At 40.5% G+C, this 26,156-nt stretch overlaps 1 protein-coding gene and 2 long non-coding RNA genes across 4 annotated transcripts in view; 1 reads left to right on the forward strand and 2 right to left on the reverse strand.

The window, feature by feature from the left end:
- MYOF (myoferlin) overlaps nucleotides 1-2,638 on the forward strand; it is a 73,298-nt gene extending 70,660 nt beyond the window's left edge. For both annotated transcript variants that reach the window (XM_009935674.2, XM_075423450.1), the window contains 3 exons: nucleotides 883-992; nucleotides 1,339-1,486; nucleotides 1,957-2,638. In XM_009935674.2, the coding sequence (XP_009933976.2) occupies nucleotides 883-992; nucleotides 1,339-1,486; nucleotides 1,957-1,992 (294 nt within the window). In that variant the 3' untranslated portion in view covers nucleotides 1,993-2,638. The remainder of the gene's footprint in view (nucleotides 1-882; nucleotides 993-1,338; nucleotides 1,487-1,956) is intronic.
- Nucleotides 986-21,221, reverse strand: LOC142361640 (uncharacterized). Its single transcript, XR_012764280.1, has 3 exons — nucleotides 21,146-21,221; nucleotides 2,008-2,099; nucleotides 986-1,374 (listed from the first exon to the last, which is right to left on the reverse strand). It is a non-coding gene; the product is annotated as an uncharacterized LOC142361640 (long non-coding RNA).
- A 499-nt stretch (nucleotides 21,222-21,720) lies between these two features.
- Nucleotides 21,721-23,666, reverse strand: LOC142361639 (uncharacterized). Its single transcript, XR_012764279.1, has 3 exons — nucleotides 23,523-23,666; nucleotides 22,558-22,740; nucleotides 21,721-21,854 (listed from the first exon to the last, which is right to left on the reverse strand). It is a non-coding gene; the product is annotated as an uncharacterized LOC142361639 (long non-coding RNA).
- Nucleotides 23,667-26,156: the final 2,490 nt, after the last annotated feature.

Consider the following 26,156-nt stretch of genomic DNA (forward strand, 5'->3'; position numbering starts at 1 on the left):
AGTTCAGGAATTTTGCTCTATCAACAATTTTTTGTTTTAAAGTATGAGTTTAATACTTAAGTTTATTCATTTTAACTCTGTTTAACTTGAAGGGCTCTGGCACCAGATTGAGTCATGTTATCTCAACAAAGCAACCAACCGAGTTATTATGTGAATGAATTTATCACATTATTGCTTATGAGAAACACAAGACATCCTAAACACATCAAAGACTAAAGAAAAAAGTTTAAATCCATAGCATTTTTGTACACAGCAAATATAATTTATATACTGTGAATGCAGACTAGCCCATGATTATGACGGCAATCAGAAGACCTTAACCATATTAACCTGTTCTATGAAGAAATATAAATGCATATTTATCACTTGATAGAAAATTAAGCCTTTCAAGTGGGTACTTCTTTCCAATGTTTTTGCCTTTAAACTTTATTACTGGAATTCAATAAATAAGGAAAAATATTCAGAAACATCTATCAGCCACAGCAATATCTAAAAAAAGAGATATCTAGTCATTTGGAAAAGATGCAGTCCTTGGGTTGTTCTTGAAAGAAGAGAAGAATTGGGTTTGTTTTGCTCTTGAAAGAAAAGAACAACTGTGTTTGTTTTGCTGAATTGGAAAAAAACAATGTATGGCTTAAAACAGAACTACAAATTAATTAGCTGAACCATTTAGGTACTGTGATTTTTTTGTGTGTTTGTCATTCTCTGATACTGTGCTGTGACACTGTCATAGTGCAGAAATAAGTGTATTTTGAGAAGGAAATGGAAAACACACAGATGTATACAATGAGCTGATCCCAAACTCTGTTGTACAAGTACCAAACGAGTACTATTAGTGCTGTTTCAGTAAGATGCTTGTCTCATGCTGCACGTTTTCTGAAGGGTAAAGTTGAAATGACACTGGAAGTTGTCAACGAAAAAGAAGCTGAGGAAAGGCCAGCTGGAAAAGGAAGAGACGAACCCAACATGAACCCCAAACTAGATCTACCAAAGTAAGACATTTTTCTCTCATTAGCTCGAGAAATCTGTAATATCTAGCTACTATGATGTTCTTGACAAAATCCGCATGCGGTAAAAGATGTATCAGACATCAGTTATCCTTTGCAAAACCTTGCTTAAAAAGCCAGTCTTGTTTCCTTCTGCAAGCATCAGGATAAAATGCAAGGCAGTTTCAGTATTAATGGCACACATTTACTGAAACTACTGTCTTACATTACAAAACTATCTGTGTTTTCTTCAACCTCCAGACCAGAGTGTTTTAACGTGTTATACTCTCATGCTTCAGTATTCCCTGTTTTGTATGGGTAATGAGTAATGCTTGTTTCTTTCAAAATGCAGCCGACCAGATACTTCCTTCCTTTGGTTTACAAATCCCTGCAAGACAATGAAATTTATTGTGTGGCGCAGGTTTAAATGGCTCTTTATAGGCCTTATCATCTTGCTGATTTTACTCCTGTTTGTAGCAGTGCTCCTCTATTCACTGCCGGTAAGAATTTTTAAATGTCACTGTTCTTCAGCTGTGGTATGGAGTGAGCAATATACGAGTCATCAACAGGATACACTCCTCACTCAGACTAGGGTTTCTTTCAACTCAGTTTTAGCAGGGAGAGAGGGATTATATCCTTATAGCTATAAACAACCTCAGCTGATTTTTACTGAGAATTAAAATTTATGTTAAAACTAACTTATTAGCTAAAGATGGAGCAAATGAGTGCTTCAGAAGCGATAATAACATGCACAAAAAAAATAGTTAATAGATGGGTCTAGAAACTGGATTTCGGCCTACTTTAATCTGAATATCTTAATCATTTTTACTGTATTTTAACTGAAATTACCATATCTTGAATACGTTCTGATCTATTTTAATATCTTAAATGTCTTTTTAAAAAAAGCTACACTGAAGTATTTTATATACATCTTTTTACCTCTATTGTTTCTTCCCTCCTCTCCCAACAGAACTATTTATCAATGAAGATCGTGAAACCAATTTAAAGAAGAGTTTTTTACCTCATATTTTTAAATAGTAATGAAGTTTCGCCTCAGGCTGTGGACCAAATTCAGCAAGGCTCTCCATCCTTTTTATCTGCTAGTATTTGGAACTGTAAAGTAGATAAGTAAGAATTTAACCAAGGTTAGCCAAGGTTCAAGGGGTCATGACAGGTGTTTTTAAAAATCATAGGATAAAAAAGTACATGAAATGTGAGAGGGGTTTTTTTTTTTTACTTCAGTAGTATCTACACATGGTAAAGTTCTGACTTCCTTGCTTTTAAACTAGCTTTTTCATAAAAATCACTCAGGAGGCTGCCTGCTACTGCTATCTCTATTTTTTAATGGATACTTCCTTTTGAGAATTCCTTTCTTTTGGGTAAACTCTGAAATTTTGCATTTTAACTTAATGAAAACCAAGCACTACTTATGTATACCAAAGAAACCTGACAGCAATCAAAAAAGAGTCAGACGTTGGTTCTCTCTAGAGAAGTTTTCAGCATCATGCTGCTTAAAAGTCTTAGTTACCACACTGTGGGGTTGACAACGCTACATAGTATCTTGACAATGACTGGGTGTGCACAGAAATAAATCATACGTGTTTACTTAGTATAATTTACCAATGTTTAAATAAACTTATCCACAAGTAAAATGCAAGTTTCCAGTTTTCTTTATCTATTGCAAAACTGCAATGCATTCGATATTGTATAGTGTCTATCAGAGGATGGAATGCCACAAGTCTGGACTTTAAGGTATTTTACTGTTGTTTACAGTGAAAAATAAGGAAATACTTCTGCCCAAAGTTCTAATTAATTTCTTCATTAATTAGGAAATTAATAACTGAATTTTGTTGAATAGTTTCACTGTATTCCTTGTATTTAGAGATGATCTCCAATCAAAACTTAAGAGGATACACAATGCAGATTCAGCCCTTGTTTGACATCTGTTCTGCACGTGGGAAGTATTTCACTTAGCCTCAGTCTCATCTCCCTAGGCACAGTAAAATATAATCTGCACTAAAAATCAGGCTATAGTCTGGGATTCCACCTCACTTTTGCAGAGGGCCAAAGCAGAAGCACCTCTCTGAATATTCTCTGGTACTTGAAATGTAGGAAATCTGGAAATGTAGGAAATCTGCAGCAGAACCCAAAACCAGCATTTTGTATGACTGTCACACTCCTGACTGGATAAAGACTTCAGGTGATCTTAAAAAGATGATAAAAGTAACTGCAAGAATGAATTAGTCTTGAAAAATCTCTGTCGTTGTATTTACAATGCTTTCTTAAAACACAGCACTGTAAAATAAGCATGCACTTGTCAGGCAAAATAAGTAAATTATACTGACTTAATTCTGTTGAACAAGCTAGAGTAAAGGTATCGCATGAAATGATTTCCAGAATGTGAAGGCCTGCTGCCTAGAGTGGAGCAAGCAGCAGTCATCCTGTCAAAAGCATAACAATATCCTTATTTTTTGGCTGTTAAGAAACTCCCAAGCATCTTGACCTATGAACAAGAGCTCAGAGCTGGAACTAATCACCATCCAGATGGATTGTCTCTTCACTAATGACAAAAAAGTACTCCAGGAATAACTGGCAATTTGCACGAGCTGGTGTTTGATCATCCACTATTAAAATCTGTCTCAACCAATGCCATAAACCTGACAGACGATAAAAATTACGGCAGCCTTATTTTCATTGTAAGACAAGAAACTGTGTTGCTTGTAAGGGTTGTAATTAGACAGCATTTAACTTGAAAGAGCATTTCCCAGAAAACAATGATGAAATGGAGATCTGAGCAAGCCTGTTCACCTAGCATTTGAAGAGCGGCAGGTACTGCCCTTCTGCGTTGAGTTCACCCTCCTCCTCCAGATGCCTCTTTGTCCAAGCATGCATAGGCTTGATAGTTTCACTACAATTAGCAATGCTATTAAAAACATAACTGAAAAGTCTAAGAAGCCATTCTGTCTCCCAGCCGGCTCCAGTCACAAGCAAAAGAAAACACATGTTCAGAAGAAAGAAAACATGATCTTTAATATTTACATACAATGCTAGTCAAATCTGTAATCCCTGGTGTAGCTGCTGCACATGACTAACATACAGTAGGTTTTTTGCCTAGTTCCAACAGTCAGCGAAGATTTAGCCCCGTGCAGGGAACAACTTTATGCTGCTCTTGTTCTGCATTGACCACTGGGATGTTCACTTTGGCCAGGACAGTTCTGTACTGCCCCGGCTGCCAGCACCGAGGCAAACATCCCTTCAGGCCACAGAAAAAAGGGCAGAATGTAGGTGTGCCTGATACCACTCTTCCTTCCAGCAGGAAATTACATAATCCCAGGAATTCCTCCTCCTATGAGTTTGCTTTGCCTACAACTGATACACTGACCAGTATTATGGCCTGTGAGCTGATAGGGCCAGTTGAGCTGCACTGCTGTCACTAAGTCCCCACTCTGTGCTTCACGGAAGAGATTATCTGGGTCTGACTTCTCTATTCTGGGGAAAGAAAGTGTTTGATGAGGCTACTGTCTCTGCACCTGCATGTCATTCAAACACGAGATGCTACCAGGCTGAAACAACCAGGTAAAGGCTAAACCTAAACAGAAAGTGCTTTTAACAAAAAAAGGCTAAACAACCGCAGCATGTTAGAGTCCTCCTGTCTCTGACATCATGTAGGTTCAGAGAGCAGCAGCTGCACTCTTTCATACACTCGGGTATCCAAGCAGCGTGTGACTTCCTATCGGCTGCTTGCTGTCGTCACCCCCAGCCCTGACTAGTGGAACGGGCTGTAAGGACGTTAACAGCTACTGTCATGTACATCAACTAGACAGCTTGTACAAGAAAGGATCATCACGTAGCTCAACAAGAAAAATTTGCACCCAAACCAGCTCAGTGTAAAATAAAGAGGCAGTAAACTCATCACTACGTACAAGTTGTTCTTGCATTTCTGTGAACAACCACAAGATGACAGCCCAAGTCTCACGTGTTCACAAAGTCCCTCCAGCACTTGTGTCTTATTCCTATCCTAAATACATCTCCCATATGGAGCTAAACAACAAGATACAGTTAAGGGAAAACACAGCCCCATCAAAGTCCGTTACTTCTAAGTGTATTGGGAAAGCACAGCTGTAAGCGCCCTTGGGACCTGCCTGCTATGTACAACAGAGTGACTCAAGTCTGGTCCCCACTGACTTCAGTGCTGTCGGGCGAGTAGGATTTCCACTCTGTGCACTAGACGCCTAAGAATCTATTTAGCAACTTGAAAGCAGTACCAAGGAGTGAGACAGCAGCATTCAGTGCTGAATCTTGTGTCAAGGCTAGCTCAGCTAGTAAATGTGCTCAGCTTTTTACAGAGTGCTTTCCATTGCTGAGTTGTGTGTGTCATGTATAGACAGGCTGTCACATACACAGACAGGGACCTGAATTAGAAAGACAATTCTTTACAGACCGAAAACTAGAATGTTCTTTAAAATTTCATATGCAGAAAATAAATGGGAATACACATTATGTCTGTCAGGTCTGACCATGCTCTGACCATAAAGCTACCCTTTGAAAAAGTTAGTTTCCTTTGTAACCTCTGCTGTGGCTAAGAGATGAAATCCATTGACAAATGTGAGATGAGAAACACAGTAGGGAATAAAACCACACTTCCCTGAAGCCATCAAAAAATTCTGAATGCGTTACAATTGCTCATGAAAGCCACCAAGGCTGTTCCTCTCCCAGCTCTACAGGATGTCAGGGCTAGCAGCAAATAGCACTGGGGCATTCAGAGCACAGCAGGAGGAACAGAGACACCCTGAACAGAGCAGAGGGACTGGCAGCCACCTCAAAGGGATCCATCAGTGCCAGCACAGAGGCATGAGGCACTCGCTGCAGCCCTTCAGGGGAGCTGCCACGAGATGGTCCATGAGCGATAACGAGCCTACAGCACATCTTACACCAGCCCAAGTGTGCGCCTTAGAGCTCGCAGCTCAGGGCTGCAGCAGGCTGCCAGCATCCGTGTGGGGTCTGCAGACCAAACCACCTCCCTTGCAGTCCTTTCTGCAACAGTGCTGCCACCCCAACAGCAGGGCTGGAAAGCGTTCCCACCAATGCTGCATCAGTAACAGCACGCTCAGCCAGGCAGCAGGTTTTGGTTTAAGCCTTTCAGGCAGAGAAGTGAACTGAACCTGCATTTCCAGTCTCCTGTGCAATTCCTGTCAAAGTTAAGTAATTATGGTGAAACAACAGAAGACACGGTCACCACCATCTTCGAAAAGAAAGTGTGGGCATTCAGTGCTGCAGCCGGTCGTGCTCTCAGACCGCCTACTGCCTCCAGCCCAGGCCTTCAGAGATGTGGAAACTTTTGGTCACGATGAAGGTTAGGTGCCAAGCTGCTCAGCTGTAAGAAGATACATGTGCTTCCAGAAGGGAAGAGATGCAGAACTAGGAGTGACTGGAGAGTTTATATAAACCTGAAGTGCAACTGCTGTTAGGCAGTAATGGAAGAGTTACAGATCAGGTGCACTTAAGCACCTGAACTCCTATCTGTACCCCTTTACACAGCTATGTCCTCTGTTGGGTCTGCCACTGAGAGCAGCTCAATATGAAACAGCAATTAGGAAAACTAATAAAGTTAGAGGCATCATCCAACAGGCAACGACTAATAAACCAGAATATGTTACAGCATTGTATCAACCATAATCCTCTTACATTCAAACATCGTATTTGATTTTGCAACAGGTCTCAAGGCACATTATAAATGAATAAAGATTCAAATGTGGATAACGGAAGTAATCAGGACCAGGCAGGTAGGGTAAGGCCCCCTGTACAAGAAAAGCTTAAGAGGTCAGCACCAGCCCGGAAAGTGACAGAGTAACAACAAAATAACAGATATCTAAACTAAGCTGCAGAGAGGTAGACAACATCTAAATCAGAAGCGTTTCCTCAGGCACTGTGTTAAAACCATGCACATGCACACATGAAGACTCCTCCTTCCCCTCCAAACCTTTAACTAAAAGGCAGAAACTTTACAAAACATTAAAGAAGACACTTTAGTGCAGGCTTTGGATAACTGTGGGAACACACTGGCAGAGCACAGTATTTGGTTTAATAAGAAAAAAGAAAAACTGTAACACCTCCCTGCATTTACACATTAGGACAACGTCACAAAATACACTGGCTCCTATACTTCACCACATCCCCTGCTCACTGCCAGGAATCCCCAGCAGGGTATTCCACTTGGAGACAGCACTGTGCAGCTGCGAGCAGGACTGTACACCGACAGCTGTGAGAGTTGCCTGTCCTTGCAGAATTCCCAAGTTTTCTAGCCTTGCGTGCATACTCCTTACTGCTCAGATTATCAGATAAAATACCACAAAAGTCACCTCTAAAGATCACGGACCAGCTTCAGACCATTCCCACGAGGCCACAGTTTCACAATGCATTGGCGGCATTACTAACTTTAGATATTTATTCCTATTCACTACAATGCCCCTGACTAACAAAATCAGACTTAGGACAAAAGAAAACACCACCAACCTTTTCCCACACCCTTTCTGAATTTTTTTAGCGTAGGACTATTCTCTTATTTGCTTCAAACCATAGCACTATGGTGTGTTAAAAGAAATCATGGGTTATGGCCTTGAGAAGAGTATCTGAAACCGATGTAGTCATCAAACAAAACACTCTCAAACTGAGTCATCAGTGAGTTCCTTTGCCCCAGGACTCTGTTTCAGGACTGCAGGCAGACTCAGGGAGACAAGAATACATCAACAGCACAGGAATGACCTTCAGAAGAATTTATTTGCTCAAAGGAGGACAAACAAATAATAGGGAAAATAAAAATAAATAAAAATAAAAAATAAAGTAACAAAAAAGCACTTAGCCACGAGTCCACATATGCACTGAAAATGGGGGTGGATATTGCAAACATGACAACTTATCAGTCGAGATAAAGAATCCTTTAAGAAGCCCAACACCTACTCTAAATGTAAAAAGACAGATATCAGCATATGCTGAAACACTGAAAGCTCCAGTTAGCAGCAGCAAAATGTGACGCATCACCGTCTTGGAGAAAAGCATTGGGCTTCTGCAGCACAGTTCCAGATTTCTTAATGCTCCTTTCCCTGACTTCAAGGGGAGAAACTTTCCTGCAGTATTTTGTGTATGAACCTGCTCTGCTTTCACTGTCCGCTACACGAAGCCTTTGTTTTCACTAACAGAGGTAACAAATGTTTTGTTTGGCAAGCGATCCAGCCAGGAGCTGACAGCACGGTTAGGCAGCGCCTTCGCCTCACCCCAAAGCCTGCCTGTCTCCTGGGCCCTGCGGGGACCACCACAGCCAGCCTCTGGGCCCGCCTCGGCACCCCCGGACCCACCTCGGCACCCCCGGGCCTGGCAGAGGACAGCAGGCTTTTTGCAAAGCTGAAGAGCTCCCGGTTGGGAGCAGGAAGGAGCCAAGTGAACTTGTAAAACGAATCCTGCTCCAATCAGATCAGCCTAGCCCAGAACACACACGTTCTACCACATAATCCCCTGGCCCTCATGCGGAAGCCTGCACTGTAGATGCACTATATATGTATAACTGCTACTGTTAGAATAGTGAGGGGGGAAAAAAAAGACTAAGACAAGTATTTCTGTCAGAAAGGAACCGGAACATGTAGCAACATCTTCACCTGGTGTTGCTATGCAGGGGCTCTGCTACTGGGGACCTACTCCAGTTCCTGCTTCTGTTTCTCACCTTAAAAACCCCTGAAACAAAATGGGACGGTCCCACTGCGTTGTGAGTTCAAACACAAAAAAGTAGACAGGCAGAAGCCATCAGCTCTGAGAAAGGATTTACTTTACTTCTGTCGCGCAAGCGTGTGTGCGTGTGTTTTTAATTAGAAATGAGATGTCTCCACTCATGTTGCCCTGATCCATGCTGTGCCAGCTTAAACCGTGCCGATGAATCTGAACAGTCAAATAAACCTCTGTCCCTCCCCAAACATCCACCATTCACATTAAATAAAACACGTAACAATGGAGGGAAAATAGACCTGAAAAGAGCTTATTTCCAAATGCAAAGGTCTAACCTGAGGATAGCTATTTGCATGCAAATCTGAATTCTTCTTGCTCATATACATGGATCAAGAATTATCTGTTCACTTAACACTCTAAGCTTCTCTTATGCGATTAACAGGGAGAAGCAAACTGAAGGAAAATGGAATGGAAATCCCCCAAAGCAACGAAAGAGAACCCAACCTCCCCTGCTCCCAAACTAGGAAAAGACCCTGAAAACACACTTGTGCTCTCAGGGCAATAAGGAGGGAAGAAAATGAGTTGGCACCCCAAATCCATATTGCAAAGCAAAAGCCAGGCCAGCCTGCCACATCATGGAAGAGTTGTGCTGGCAGCATCAGCTCTGCCAACACACCTCTGAAACGCCTTCCCACAGCAACTGTTCAGCACGTGGACATCTGCTCCATAAAACCTCAGCTATAGGATACATATCCACTGCTGCATGTCACTACTGGTTCAAAAGCTGAGTTCTCAGTTTGGAAACACCAAATTTCACCTCCGATATTTTTTTTAGCTGAATGCAATGAAAAAATAATTACTGGGAAAATTTGGTGTAAAAGCAACTAAAAAGGGGTAAAGAAAAAAATCCATTGCCCATCTGTGAAAACAGCATGCTTGTTGGTTTGACCACAAATAGCAGTTTCAACGAAAAGCTGCAGAAAGCTACCAGAATTGCCTGTGGTAGCAGAAGCAACATCTAAATGGGCAAACCCAGAGCCTGATGCAGTGCCGGAGCTGTTACAAGCTCTCAGGAATACAGGCCAGGCTGTAACAGGCCCTCGTCCCTGTATCTGCAGAAGATGCAGAAATCCACAACACCGCAACTGAAATTTCAAGCTCAATGAGTTTATGTTTTCTTTCTAAGCATAATAAAGTAATTACATTTTACCCTGCTTATCTGAATTGGAAATGGTCTTTCTGCTGGTGGTTCCAACCAAATAAGCTACTCCAAGCCTTGCACAAGGTAGAAATTGTTTCTGTTAATTCCGAGAGGCAAGGCCAGGTGAATTAGCTACTAATTTAAGTCCAAGTCCTTCTTTTTTATTATTTTTTTTTCATTGTTCTGAGTATGTCCAGGATTAAGGCAGACTACAAACTTGCAATGGTATGCATATAAAACATCTGACCCACACTAACACTTACAAGGATTAAACAAGTTACTGTAATTTTAACCAGAAAATCACCTAGGCCATACGAGAATGAGAAGAAATACTAGTCATAATATCATGAACTGGTCTACTCTTCCAGTCATAGAACAATAGTGAAAAGCTATATGGAAATGGCTGGCAGACACAACACCACAGAATGAACTCTGATGTGAAAGCCAAGTGCTAACATGAATACACCAGCTCCAGAAACCTTGGTGAACTGTAGTCTTGTTGGGTTGGCATTTATCATATGAGCTATTTGTAAATGTCTTTCATATTTGCATTAAATAAGCAAGAGAATGAGTAATGGGGAAGGAATCAAAAGAAGACAAGAATTAGTGGTATATTGAATTATACCATATAAGCCACTACATTATAGTAACGTGGCTCTACAGAATTTTCATTTTTTGTGATGCCAGTAAGAAGATATATTACGAAAACTACCAATGATTTATGTTCCTGGAGAAAAAAAAGAACATCAGAAAGCAGCGATCTGGTGAGAGTAACATTATTCAGTGAACACGACCGCTTCTGTGGGCTCCTATCATAGTTTGGCCTGGAGGGGACCTTTAAAGCTCATCTAGTCCAACCCCCCTGCAGAGAGCAGGGACATCTTCAACAAGACCAGGTTGCTCAGAGCCCCGTCCAACCTGGCCTTGAATGTTTCCAGGGATGGGGCCTCCACTACTTCTCTGGGCAATGTGTTCCAGTGTTTCACCACCCCTACGGTAAAAAATTTCTTCCTTATATCTAGTCTAAATCTACCCTCCCTTTAGTTTAAAGCCATTGTTCCTTGTCATATCGCAACAGGCCCTACTAAAAAATTTCTTCCCGTCTTTCTTACAAGCCCCCTGTAAGTACTGGAAGGATGCAATAAGGTGTCCCTGGAGCCTTCTCCAGGCTGAAGAACCCCAACTCTCTCTGTCTTTCCTCACAGGACAGGTGTTCCAGCCCTCAGATCATTTTTGTGGCCCTCCTCTTGACCTGCTCTAACAGGTCCATCAAAGGACTCTTTCTCAAAAGTCTTCTTTTCCAAAAGTCTACATTACTCATCCACGACTGTTAAACAAGATCACAGCACACCAAGTTTCTCAAAGTAACACTACTTTGACAGAGTTACACCAAGAAGGACCCCATCTCCTCTTGACACACAATGCATTTGTCACTACAAAGCAGATCTGCCCACAGAGATGTCGCTGTATCTTCTTAGCTACCACTTTTATTGTGGTATTGGATAATCTGCTATTAACAATATCTGACAGTCAAAAATAAAACTCCCAAACCTAAAATTGTGCATATGTTTCTTAGTTCCTTCAGGTAAGTACATCTCTCTGGAAGATTTATGTCTGACAAAGATGAGTATTTTTAACCAATTTCCGATAAAAATGGTATCTCTCAAAGGCAACTCAATTCTAAACTCATCTGTCTTGACTCATAATTCAGAATTACCCCATTAAAATCAATTATTTGGCATAGGACACAGAATCGCTAAGCAACTGATGAAAGGATGTGGGATTTAGGGAGGATTTGAGGGAGAGGAAGAGTTTACATAACAACAAGCATCACCCGGTGATATTACAGAACATTCATAAACATTGGTGCCCTTATGTTACCTGAGAAAATCAAGTTAGCATTTGTAAAAGGCACTATTAATTTCCAAATGTGTTGGGATTTTTTCACAGAACAAAATTTCTAGCAATACATAAAACTAGGGCAAAAAAGGTCTAAGGATGAAATGATCATTCCTAAGGACGTTCCAAGAATGCACAGTCAGGGTTAGGAGAATACAAGACCCCACACCCCAGTGTTAAAAAAAGAAAGGGGAAGAACGGCTCCTGACCAGGTTGCCTCATGACCGCGCTTGCCTCAGCAGCCTCAGGTGCCATGCAACCCTTCAGCCACACACTGCTCTGACAATCTGCAGAGCCTCCACTTCCCAACGCAGCCTCTGAGCAACAGTTCTGGTGCGTAAGACGCAAAGTGCAACAGTGATAGCATGACACCTATCTGCTGAGTACAAAGCACTGCATGGCTAAACTTAACCAGCATTTCCTCCAAACGTGTCAAACACTCCTATGCTTTCATTGTGTAAACCATCTACAGAAAGAAGTGTCACAGCACATAAGGAATTTCCTAAATATGTTTCAAAGTTATTAGTAGATATTACCTTTACTAGACTGCCTCCCTTTTCCCACGTTATAATAAGCAAGGTTACTTCAGCATAGCTGTTGTAGTTCACTTACCTACAGAAATTCTTCCTTCACTTCTCTGCACTCTGACAGGATGACTGCAAGGGTGTGCTTTGTAACGGAGATGCTAAGTCATAGTATGTCAAGTTATAAACACCTGAATTGTGAACTTATCTCATATTATTCAGAAAATAATTAAAACATATCAAAGCCAGTGAAATTTTAGGAGACCTACTTTTACTATGGATTATCTTACCTCTTGAAAAAAGTTTGCAACAAAAGAACTAAAAGGGGTAAACTACGTTCATTAGCTCTCCGAGGTGGACATCTGTGGATTTTGGAAAGGGACTTTTTACCAGTTCAGAATTTTGCCTGTGGAAAGGCCAGCAGGGACTCTTGGGATCCTTTCGGTTTTGTCCTGCGCTAAAACCCACAGGGAGACTGTCCCAGTATCAAACTGACACTCAGACATTTTAGCTTTTTGTCCGCAGGGCTCCACCTAGGAGCACAGTTCCTTTGGTCTGGCAGAATGGATCATTGGACCCATTATTATCAGTCAGGTCTTCTCTTATGGTCCAGCTACCTCTAGATAGAAGCCTTGCTGCTTAAAATGCAATCAGCGTCCTGTTTGTGTTATGCACAGTGTATCTCCACTGAGCTCAGCCTGCATGCACTAATGAGGGTCTGAACTCTAATTAGCACAGAAGACAGTTTGATACTTACTAGTACTTACTATGGCACATAAGCCAGTACCCAGAGGACAAGTCATTCAGATTCTGGATTCATCAGCTCCTGCTTCCCCACAGTAAAACCTGGCTGCAGCCTCACCCTTGAGCATGTCACGCAGAGCCCATGATGCTCCACTAAGCTTGGAAGATCCTAGGGAATCCTCACGAACAGTTGCCTATGGCCAGCAAAGGCCCATCTGCTAATTTTGTTCCTTCAACACAAACATCAATCTGTGATCTCTCTTACACACAGTATCCTCCCTGCACTCTCTGGGTTTTAGAAAGATAACAGTAATTCCATTTTGCCATGAGGGGAAGGAAAGGAAAGCATCATTATTAGACTGTGCTAAGTGCTCTGCTAACAGGCAACTGCAGGCTTGATCTAGCTGTCAGTGGAAATGGGTAAGGCCCTCCTAGACAGCGTCGATAAATGATTTGATATGTGTATTTTAAAACAGTAGCTCCAGACCATAAAAGCATTGTTTATCAAATGAAATACATTATGCTTAAAAATTCCATTATATGCATTTCAAGGGAAAGAAATTTCACTGCAGCAAATATACTACTAAAATGTTTCTGAGGTACAAATATCTCATCCCCAGTTCTTTCAGAAACTGCAAACAAATAATTAGCCCTTCTGAACTCCAGAGTCTGTAGCCTGTAGTTAATGCGATGTTACTAATGCATTTATAAACACCAGGCTCCAAAGCCAACACTGAGATATTCCATCGTAATTTAGATCTCTCATTAACTTCACCACCCTGACCAACATGCTGTCACTGGCAGAGCGTTTGACAGTTTACATTACCTGCAGACATGAGTTCGTGTCAATTCAATTAAGAAAGATTAATTCCAGAACTGACAATGCATAAACATTTTTAAATTACACCTGGCCTTGTTGGCAGTGCTTACTCCAAGACTGACTTTAGAAGAGAGAACATGTCTTTAGCCTCCTGGGCAGAAAGGGAAACTAGAAGGAAGGTGAAAGAAAGAATTTATTATGAATTCAGTACTCCATCATACTGTCCGAGTCTATCTTTTTTAATCCCCCCCGCCCTCCCCTCCCAATAATTAAACAAGCTTATCTCTCACTGTCTGTTAGAGAACGAAAGGAAACAGGAAAGATTCGATCCAAACAGCCACTGCCAGAAACATGTCAGCGACATCTTTATGATGATCATTTGCTGACTGGTTCAGGTCTAATTTGTGTACATTATTGCTTTGGAAGGCATTCAGATACCATGGTGATAGACACCGTACGAGAATGTAGATAGATAACATTTGACATTTATCTTCATGAACAAAGATCTGGGTAACTCCCTACTGATTGCACTTCTGATGAGTGAAGATAAACGTCACATCAGACTAAGCCATCTCGTATTCTAGTGAGCCACTCTTGGTCTTGGCTCTGGTGTGTAAAAATATCTAGGTTCAGTGCGTATGAACAGGCTTAACTAGGTAAGCATCAAGCTCAGGGTGATAAAATGATTTGCTCTCTGTCATCAAACAGGTCAGGAGTCAGAGGAGCCAGATTTTTTAAAATCTGGTCCAAGGTTTAATCTACTAGAAAAAATGTTCTCTGAGATTTCAATGTAACACTTACACAGCCATTGCCTAAAAAGAGTATTTTAATAAGCAAAAACTCTCTACCGCTACAGCCATATCCATGCCGTACCCAAATCAGTAAACACTGTTGAGAAAGAGCGCAGTCCCACATGAGTATCACTAGTATCCTGCTTTCGGAACCAGAGCCTCATCTTTGTGCTAAATTACGCTGAACGATGCAGATACACCACCTTCAGTCATACTAACGCTGGCTGATGCCAAACAAGGCAGACATCCTTAGCGCAACAGGAGTGGGAATCTCTGTGAAAACATGAACTGGGGGTACAAGAGGGAGCATTTATCCAGCAACAGGAAAGGCACAGAGAGGTAACACGCTCCTGTCGTTTTTAAGATGATGGCTCATCCCATGGACTCTTTCTGCTGTCCTATTGAGTGGTGATAACCCTTCGTATTAGGGTTAAACAGGACAAAAGAAGTCACATAATCCAGAACCATCTGACATAACATTCAAGATTCTTATGCTTAGACACAACTTTTTCTAATTTTTCTGCACCCACCAGTTGAAAAGATGGATTGAGTGGCTAGCAAGGTACCTTCAATTCATCAAATTTGAGTACTTCTGCACTAGCCAGTATGAGGCTGCATAAAAAACAGCCAAATACAGTAAGAAAAACCAAACCCTGCAAGTAATGTTTTGAAATCCCTTCTAAGGTATGGGTTTAGGCAGATGTTAAAACGCTGGTCCAATTCAGGATTTCAGCTTGGTTTCCTAAGAAGCAAAGGCTTATGCTACTGTATTATTTGTTCACCACTCTCTCATCAGTCCTGTCCTAATAAGCTGCTGGCCAGGCTCCATCTCACACACATAAGGCTTCTAGATGACCACCAGCTAAGAAAATTCAGGATTAATCCAATAAAAGCTGTAAGCGCTTTCATGTCGGACAGCAGGCAGGTATTACGATTAGGGATCTCTATTCCCTATGAAATGTATAGAGCGAAGTAGATGACAAAACCAAAGCCAAAGTAGTCAGCACATGGAGCAGCCTACACCTGACCAACAGAGAAGCACTTGGGGCAGGTGTGTCTGAAATTCACCCTCCGCACAGCTCAACTTTCTTCATAGATCTGAAGCCTCCCCTGTGGGTAGAGAATGACATCAAGACTGATGCTTAGCTCACTCAACATGGAATTTTAGCCCTCAAGGACCATTGCTGACTTTATCCAATGATTGTTTTGTGTAAAGGTGGTGCACTATTTATTTTTTTAATCAATATTTTATGTTTAAATCCTGGATTGTATTTGCAAGAGTATTAATTGTTCGCCACTACTGTTATCATAAGGTATGCAAACAACACATTTCCGGATTCTCTCATCATCTTATGGGGGAACTTTCAGTTCTGGTTGGAATTTTTTTTTTCCAAAGGCTGATGATTTTTAGGATGTGCCAGGAGAAACAAAATGTTTCAGAGGCTAAATCTTTTTCAAGTCATTTCAGGATTATAAAAGTCCAAAGAGAAATGCCAAAAAAAAAAAAACCAAACACCCCCCCCCCCTCAAGACAATAAATAAATTGGTCTCAAATGCCACCAAGGCAGCATCTAAGTCTTTTCACATATTCAGCCTTGCATCCCCCCCAAAAAACCTAACGCAATGTGGAGGGGGGAGAAGAGTAGTCCATGTGTGACTTCCATAGTGAGCCTCTGTATAAACCAGAGATGCTTAGAGTGTCTGGAAAACACACTATATGCATGCACATTACAGTTCTCACTTATCCAATCAAGCTGTACTATAACACACTACATCTGACCTGGTCACCACACCTATCAAAGCTATTTTCACCAGACTCTGTTATCCTGTCTGACAAAGGCACCCACCTGTGTGTTTCCTTCTTGCGGTGAACACAGACTTGGCCTTCTGAGCACTGAAATTCATTAATCTTAGCAAAGTGGAGAGAACTACAGCTGAAAACAATTTCTTTGGAGGTCCTTCATTAGAGCAAGATTTAATGTATTTGTATTCGTAATTCCAGAAGTGCACAAAAGAAACCTGGACTTCACTCAAATTTTATGAAAATAAATTTGAAAACAATAACACCTACACCAATAGACAGTGCCAAGACATTAGAAATATGTAGCTATATTAGGGAAGAAAAACAGAATTAGAAACATCATTGCAATCCTAGGAACTGCTGTCATTCTGTGGAAATGACTTTCTATGTGCAACGGGAAAAGACAGTCACAAACCGCAGTGAAGCCATACAGGACAATGCTTCAGCTGCACAGAAGTTACTAACCCAGGGAGGCACGCTACAGGAAAACAGGTGACATCTCTGCTGAGATTTTTTTAGTCGAGCCACCTATTAAATAAATTCATATTCTTTCATCTAGTGTCCTGGTTTAACAGAACAATTACTTCAGAATCAGCGCTAGATGATGTTGAATTTCAAACGTCTCTAAATAACCAATTTGCAAACTAACTGTTGCTATTTTCTCCCATCTCAGCTTTGGAGGAGATGCGTTTCAGATTGAATAAATGTTGATGATACTCATTGGTTAAATCCTTTGGCTTAATTTTTGGTGTGGGTGTGTGTGGTTTGGGGTTTTTGCCTTTTATTTTTTAAACTAGAAGACATTATTTTTTTACTTGGGGGGGTGGCTGTTTTTTAAAGTCAGGTTGTTTTCAAACCAGCCTCCTCCAGAGGAGGGACAACGAGCTTGGGATCCAATGGAAAAACTGTTGAGGAAATTTTTAGGGGGAAGTCATCATAAATCTATTTTAAAAAATCTGTATTAGAATAACAGATGTTATTTTCATGTGAGAAGATATTCTCTATTCTCACTCTTTCTTCCTTTCTAACACACCCATTTTTAGACAGCTGACTGGCGTAGCTATGCTATCTTTCCCTGGAATACTGCCTTAGCTGGAGGAGAGCCAGCATCATCACTTGATGTCTCAGGAAAGTGAGGGGGGCTTACACTATGATTTCTGTCAAGGATCAACAACAAGGCAAAACATGCATCTTTAGATAGTTGAAAACTTGCTGTTCTGAGCTTTGGGCGAGAAATCTTGATGCATACCAAATTGGTCCTACTGCTGGTAAAGTGGAATAGCTGATAAATCTCTTGAATTTAAAATCTTCTTCAGAAGTTTGTGTGGGTTTTTTAAGGAATTCTGAGTTCCAAACTGTTTTGCATGCAACTTCCACTCACACTGCTCCGTCCACTGCATAGTCTGTTGTTTCACGCAGAAAATAAGTGATTAAAATAAAAATTAAAAAAAACAAAACCAAATAAAAACAAAAGGCAGCATGAGTGCCGTAGCAGAAAACTATGCCAAAGCCTTTGGATTTAAGCCAGCTCACGGATCTTGAATTTGGAGCTGAAATATGACTTTCCCAGCCTAGCTCTTCTGTTCATTTAGTAAATGTTCTGAAAGTATTAATGTTCACTTCATTAACAGTTTGCTGATTTTCATAATAGTGTGATTTTTATGAAGCGGGAACAATAAAAAGATAAGTTTCTCTTTTTGAGAGCCCATTCAGTGAGATTAAGAAATAAACCATGAGTAGCAACTGAAGAACACGGAGATGGCTGTTAGCTTTGGGTCCAGCTATAGGTACTTCTTGATATACTGCATTATTTTTTTAAATTAGATTAGCCATAGAGACAAATGGCAGCTAAAATAACAAGAACAGACTGACTTCTCTTACATTCTCCTCCTCTGCAAATAATCTGCCCCGTTAAGGTGTTTGAATTGCAAAAACTGTTGTCTGCATCCTTCTTGAGCTTCTCTGTAACCACTGAGGAGACAGAAGTTTGCTGCACTTCCCTTCTTAGGGCCAACAGATCCTGATGTTGGGAGTAATGGGTGGTGTTTGGGGCCACACATGTGCAGGTCACACTTACTGTTCTTGCAACCATGTGAAACATGTTCCAGGCTGCAATACCCTGGGGCTAGCAAGCACAGAGTAGACAAGGAGGGGTAAGGACAGCACAGTTTTCATTCTTGCTTTAGGCATATCTTTCATGACCACAAAAGAGATGCCCCGTTGCTCTGGCATAGCAAGATCACTGGCAGACTGATCAGCCTTTTTCAGAGGAGCCTAAGTGCCAGAGAGATTCCCCCAAAGGCCTGGGACAACTGAACAGTTTGAAGCAGAATACAAAATAATTTATGTTCTACAGCTGAAAGAAATGTTTGTGCACAAGCGTGAAAACAAAAGCAAGCTAAAAGGAAATGGAAAAAAACTCATAAAAGTTGCATGATATATTAAGAAAGGGTTACACAAGAGACAACAAGGCATGTGTGTGCAATTAAAGAAAATACCCAGTAGCTACAGAAAGCAGCTAGAAAACAGAGTAACTACATAAAGCTGCAGAATGGACAAAACAAAATGATAAAAAAGGGCAAGCAGGAATAAATAAAAATGTCCCTCCTCCCTTTGTATCCCATTTGTTAAACTTGTAAGATCTTTAGGCACAGCGCTACCTCATCATGTGTTTCTAACACCTATAGCACAAACTTTCAGAAACTACAGAAATAAATACTTCTAGAGAATCACAGTGTAGTATGTGGCAGATGGTGCAGTACCAGAACAAAGAAGGCACTGAAAGGCTAACACATTTAACGTATCTTATATTTTGGTTTTGGTCATGGAGGGGTGGTTTTGTTCCGACTCTCTTTGAAAAAGAGTATCATCCACGTTACTACACGAGCAGCCTCTGCATCGGGCAACAGAAGACCTCCCTCTGAGATGTTTAGACCCCTCTGTGTTTTCCTGAGTCAATCCAATATGACTACAGGGAAATCTCAGTTCCCTAAAAGAGAGGCCATGACTGACATCAAATAGCATACTTCACTGCCAGCTTTGAAAGCAGCTATTTAAATTCTGTATAGGCTTTATCCCAATATTGAGTTTTGGTACAGATTTTTTTTTTTTTTTAAACTATTAACAAATGGCTGTGTATAACTTCTTGCATTTACCAGTTTTTTAAGTCTCAAAATATTCAGAAGTCCCTTAAATTAATACTGTTGCTCACATTTTAGAGCAGTTTCTCGTCTGCATGAGCCACATCTAAATCGCATCTTCCAAACACAAATGATCTTTGTCATTTTTTTAAAAGTCCATTCTAGGCTACATTAAGATAAACAGCTTTTGTTGTTTTTTAAGCATACAGAGAAAAGCAAATCTACTTTGACCCTTGTACTTTCCATTTTCGCATTTTCTTTTTTTAAACAGCAGACATTTCATGTGTTCCTAAAACATGCCACAGCAAGAGTCATATGCCAATAGCTGCATTAAAATATCATGCTGATTAAATAATGCCAAAAGACCTGGCCTAAAATGAAATAGGCAGGAAATTAAAAGTTACATCTGACACTTCATCTCTAACTCAAGCCACAGAAAAAGTTTAAAATTACAAAGATTCTTTTATCTATGAAATCCATCTGAGAGCCTGAAGAGTGGGACAGAAGGTGGTAGACTGTTTGCAAGTTGTGCCATTGCAGAGTCACCTAAATAGTCTACCGTTAACCGGAAAAGACAAGAGAACACACAGGACAATCCAGGATGCTGTAAGCCACAGAAACAGGGGTTGAGCAGCTGGCACTACTCCCACCAGACACTCCCTTTGGCTTTGGAGCATTCTGAACCCTACACTCAGCTACAAAAGGGACAACAATACTCCCGATCACTTAGATCATTAAATGTTTCAGGGCATTTATAGAGGTAAATATGTTGATTCCACTGGACAATTCTATTCATTTTTCTACTCGTGTTATAGCTCCACATCCTTCATTCCCTTTCCTGGAAATGGCATGGCTCCATTTTAGGAGCATATGAAGCAATTTCAAATGAATTTAGAAATCACTTCCAAAAGAAAAACATCGTCCTAATCCATCTCTTCAGTAATACCTCAGTCTGATGTATTTTAGTGTTGTTGAAAGGTACCTCCAAAATACTGTGAAGTTTCAGCTGTTCTTAAAGAAGCAAGAACAACAAACAGAAAATGCAAGAAAATTGGCACACCTAAGACCTGCCCTGGCTAGAACAGTCCAAGAGAGATTCTGAAATTAGCTGGACCTCTCTGAAACACCACCAAGTCATCCCTGGATTCAGTGAACTAGAGATATGGAAAGCAGTGATGACCTATGAGCTTGTGCTCAATGAATATCAAAAAGGTCTGGTAATTATCTGATCGCACCAGTACCAAGAGATATGCTCACTTATCAAATGCATCTAAGCGACCTGGGTCTCTGTCTTAACAGTAGGATTGCTCCAACACTTCTAGCTGAGCAGATACCCAAAAAAAGAAACCAGTGTCCCCAGTGGGAAGCTGATACACTTCGCTGGCTCATTTCATAGTCAGGTGACAAGAGGATGTAATAAACCACAAGATACTGCCTTGAACCATAAAAGCTTCATTAAGTGGAAGTGCTGCCCTAGCAGTTAACAGACCATGAAGAAATATTCAAAAGGTTATGGGTGAGCTCACCTTTCTTCTTAAGTGGAAGACAGAAATCACTAAGTCTTCATCTGCCTTTGGTCTTTTTCTTCTGTAGGAGTTCCTCATCAGAAATCAAGAAGATTGCAAACACCTGGATGACATTAAGCAGCTGCAGTGGATCCAATGGACACATTTCTGTGGAGATGAACAGGGAGGCATGGGGCTGAAATTGAGAGTAACAATAGCTCTTTTTACATTGATGGCCAGAGGAGCTTGATCATTTCTGGGTATGGTCAGTGTTGAACAGTGTCCCTTCTAGTAGGGCCTAGAATCACGATGTGATGCTGCTAGAACACACAGAACTCAGCATACCTGAGAAGCAGATAGTGCCATTATGGGCCGGAAACGCGCCTATCCTGAAAACACAGCATTTGGACTCACCTTCACCAAAACTGAACCAAGACGACTTGAACAGATTACTGATGGAAGAAGAGACTGACAACCAAAGCTATATACAGAATTTGCCCCGGGTTTCGAGTTTATTTTTTTTCCCAGCAGGTATTTACATGGACTGAAGACTGATAATAGAACAGCAGCAAACAATAGTAGGAGCAAAATCTTCATGATTTCTCTACGTGAGAGAGAGTTCATCCGCAGAATGTTTATCCCCCAGGCAGCTGAGAGGAACTGAAATTGTGCTAGACATACTCCACCTGCACTGAATGTGAGGGACAGCAGAGCCTGAACACACACCTTCCTGTGAAGGCAAAAAAAAGGTCAGTCTCAGGAGTGACAGCACTGCACACTTGCAGTGTAAATGCACTTGCAGACTATCACTTCAAAAAGAACACAGTTGGGTCCAAGTAACAGACATGATACACAGGATCCTGTATTATACTCAAGGTAGACATACTTAGCTAATGACCACAATACCACTTACTAATAATTAAAAAGATGAAATCTAAAATATTATCACTCACACAGAAAATATGCAATGAGTAATCAGCAGCACTGTGACCAGACAGGAAACAAAACCAGAAAGTCTGTCTTGAAAGCAGGGAAGTCACAAGTTCACAAGCAGAGAAGAAGAAAGGCCCATAAGAGTAAAGACCCACAACACAAGAAAGAAGAGAGGGCACAACTCTAAGGAGGGTCCAGCAGCTAAATGAAAACAGGCCAAGTAAAGACCAGCTGTAAACAGGATACATGCAATGTGTGGAAGAGATTCACCCCTAACAGTCCAGACAGAGAGAAGAGCAGTCTTATTTTGCAATACACAGCTACGGTCTGTGTTAAGCATGACTCCATGTCATACAGTACAGTCACAGCTAAGCAGCTCTCCCTCTCTGCTTTCCGCTTTCTTCTCTGCTTAGACCATGGCCAAGTTTGCACCAGTAGGGCAATAGCTTAAGCAGAAAGAGTTCAAAAAAAAAAAAAGTCTAGTTCAGTGGCATTCTGACCTTTTCCATGTGTGAATCCAGGTGAGGCTCCTTGATCCTCTGGCAAGCAGGCATGAAGGCATGAGTAATCTAAAGGAGCTGCAGGGTGATGGCATCAAACCAAGCTGTGGAGTTAGTAAAACTGTGATGTGAAAGTCAGGTGGTCTCCTCCTGGCTTCTTTACAGGAAGGGCAGGGGATAGACCTGGAGAAAGATAACACGGAATTCTACTGAGTGCAAGGCACACATTATGAGCAAAGAAAATACAACAAATTTAAGAAAATACTACGGAGAAATCTAAATTTTTAGCTTTTCAATTACCTTCCCTCAAAATGAGACTTCAACAGAAACGCTTTTTGCTTCCATAACGTTCAAAGATTAGACAGTTTAAACAAACCTCATCTTTGGTAAAAACACCTCTCAAAATCTGAGGGTAAAGGAAATCAACAAATTTTATGCAGATTAATAATGAGAGTCAAACAACACAACTGCTTCAATGGGTGAATAAGGCAGAAGGAAAACTATCTATCAATGGAAGATAGTATCAGCTGATCTCAAAACAGTATTATACATCTCCAGCCAGCAGGTTTCTAAGCATAACACCACAGCTTTTTTTGTTGTTTTTTTTCCTTCTCCCCCACTCTCCCCGCAACTCCTTAAGACACTTATGTAACGCAATTAAAAACCTCAGATATCCATTTCCATTACCGAGTTTTTAACATTCCCACAAGAAGTTAGGTCAGAATGCAGAAATGTTGTCTGAACAGTTATGAGGAAGAATTGCAGTTTACTAAACAAGTACTATTAATATTGCTACTATTTGATGCATATTGTATTTTCACTCTGACTCAAAGTTTTTTGGCCCAAATCTGTGTAATTAAATGTATCACAGTAAATACACATTCATAAAGAATCTCCTATTTATAATTGATCATGAGATCTTAGGGACTCTGTATAGCAATCCAGTAAATAGTAAAAGATCTTACCTCTAAGTCTCGTTATATGGGTCATGAATAATATTAGAAAGAATTGCTGTGTCTCAAAACTGGACAACAACAAACAAGGGACCTACAGAAGAGGGATAACAAACACAATAGACCAAAAGAGAGAAACATACATTCAAGGCACTATGTCACTGCCCTACTTCACTTATAAAAGAGCTGGCTAGTAATGAGCATCAATTTAGTTTACGTTTTTTAATGGTATGGCATTATTCTAGACATACATCCGCAGTCAAAACAGTAGTGGCACATGAGCTTACTTTTGTTTTACAACCAATATAATTCCAAAATTAGCTAAAAAGCAAAACCATTTAGAAAAGATATGAAACTCAAATAGGACACCCACAAGGCAAATCTGTTTTAATCACGATTTACCCAAAAAGAAGTGTAAAATTAACACAAACACGTCCATTTTCATCTTGACTCTCTGTAAATGTTTAATGTGAAAAAATGTGATAATTAACGTTTCTATACTCTTATGCTTAAGGAGTCATTACAATCAGCCTTTGTTTGCCACAGAGTTGGCAGCACAGACCTGCTGCATTTGAGAGGGGAATGTTTTAGGGTCATTTAACATTATATCACTCTTGGTGATCCAAGAGCTGCTATAATTCTGCCAAAGAGTATAGAGAGCTTCCCAGTCAAGTTTCATCCTGATTTTGATTATTGTTTATCTCTAGTCCACATCTGAATAGTTGTAGTAAAATAGAGGAAGTTCTACTCCTGAATTTGAGGTCAGCTTGTAATGAACCATGGTTTCAATCGCATGAACAGCTGCTTCTTTTATAAGCAAAAAGGGTTCACTTACAGTTCAGGGTAACACAGTAATAATTTAAGGAACAAGGAAGCTTCTATTCATTTCTTTATTTTTTATATGTTTTTGAAACATTTTGACATATGAGTGCCTATAGTGGACTTGTCTGAATAGAGTGCAATATTAACACTATTCTGCTTTACAAAAAAATGAACAAAGTGAATTTTAAAACCAGAAATACAGTAGACCTATCAATCATCCTATAAAAGCCTTTTTCACCAAGAATTTCATTTTTCATCACAAGAAAAACTTTTCTTGAACTTCTAAAACTTTGTAACTCAAGTTAAAAGGGACATAGTAAATTAGGTATGCTCTCTGAAAACAGGACCAAAAATATCCGGAAATTACAACAAACCAAAAGGCGGAAACATCCAAAAAACCAAGACATTACTAAGGTCAGTGGGACATAAAATTTCTTACAATTAACCAGGGCCTCAACAGAAATAAAAGATGTTGGGTTTTTTTCCCCAACATCTAATTTGTAAACGCTCTTCTGGATGAGCAGGAATTATTTCTATGAACTACAGAACTAACTAAATAAAAGAAGATTAATGAGGAGTTTCACATTTGTTCTCTTCTGCTCATTTGTCCAACTAAGATTTGTTAAAGTACTTGTAAGCTGAATGGTTTTAAGAGGTGAATTTAACAGCCTTTTGGCATTTGTCATGTCAAACATATTACGGCTTCCTATTTTTGCCAAAATCCATGTTGATGCTTTTTCATTAATCATCCTGTTTGCTTTTGGCAGTGTGTAAGTCACTGGACTGGAAGTCAAGAGACCTAGACTGTATTCCTGGCACAGCCATTAACTTGTCATATGATCCTAGGTAAATCTTTGTGGGCCAGATTTACTCATAGTGATTCTTAATCATCCAAGAAATCCCCATGGCAGCTCACCAAAGCTCATTCTCAAATAATTTCACATTTTAGCATTGACCATCCTGTATTAAGGGCTCTGCAGGCATTCCCAGAACTTCTGTGAGCTTAGTTTCACCATCTGTACATGGAGAGAATGCCCATTTCATAAAGTCCTAAAGGACTGCCATCTTTTCACTTTATGTTCCAGTAAGGGTCTTATGCACTTTGGTGGATGTATTAGGGTTTCTCCCTTGAACAGGAGACAAATTGATTTGTTGCTCCTGATCACAGGCCAAGGATGAAACTGGAGGTTTTCAATTCTCTTCCCCAGGAATAAATGAATATCCCTGTTTCCCACTGCACATCAATCCTTAAAGGTGGCAAGATGCTATTTTAGATACTCAGTAACTCAGTATACACTAGTAACTCAAATTTTAAGCCTAAAATTTAGACAGACTTCTGAACTCTCCCTTTATGTGTTTTTTCCTCCTTCGATACTTTCAAATACCCAGCTGTTTCCAAGAAAGTAAAAAGGAGAGCACCTTTGATCATGAGCATAATACAATTCAGGAATAAACATGAATCCAGAAGTATCACAAAAAGCAAAGAGAATTTTGTAATGAGATTCCCCCATCACCTTACAGAGATCTCATCTCAAATCTGTGCCACTCACTGGATCAAAGCAATCTGAGCCGTGCTGAAACTGCTGAAAGGTCAGCACAGACTGGGAATGGAAACATATCCACTGTCATTGCTGTGAGACTTTCAACACCGGCCTGTTTTCTTCTCACTTCAAGGCAGGATTTTTCCACTCCCTGGGCTCTGCCTGCTCTGCCAGTGCCTAAGTCACCCCCACTCTCATAACACTGCCTTCTTGCCTTCAGTCTACTCACTCCGAATCTCATGCAGAGGGATCCTCTGCATCCCAGCAGTGTTTGTCTTCTTAC

The sequence above is a fragment of the Opisthocomus hoazin genome, chromosome 6 (assembly GCF_030867145.1).
Source record: "Opisthocomus hoazin isolate bOpiHoa1 chromosome 6, bOpiHoa1.hap1, whole genome shotgun sequence".
Taxonomy (NCBI): domain Eukaryota; kingdom Metazoa; phylum Chordata; class Aves; order Opisthocomiformes; family Opisthocomidae; genus Opisthocomus; species Opisthocomus hoazin.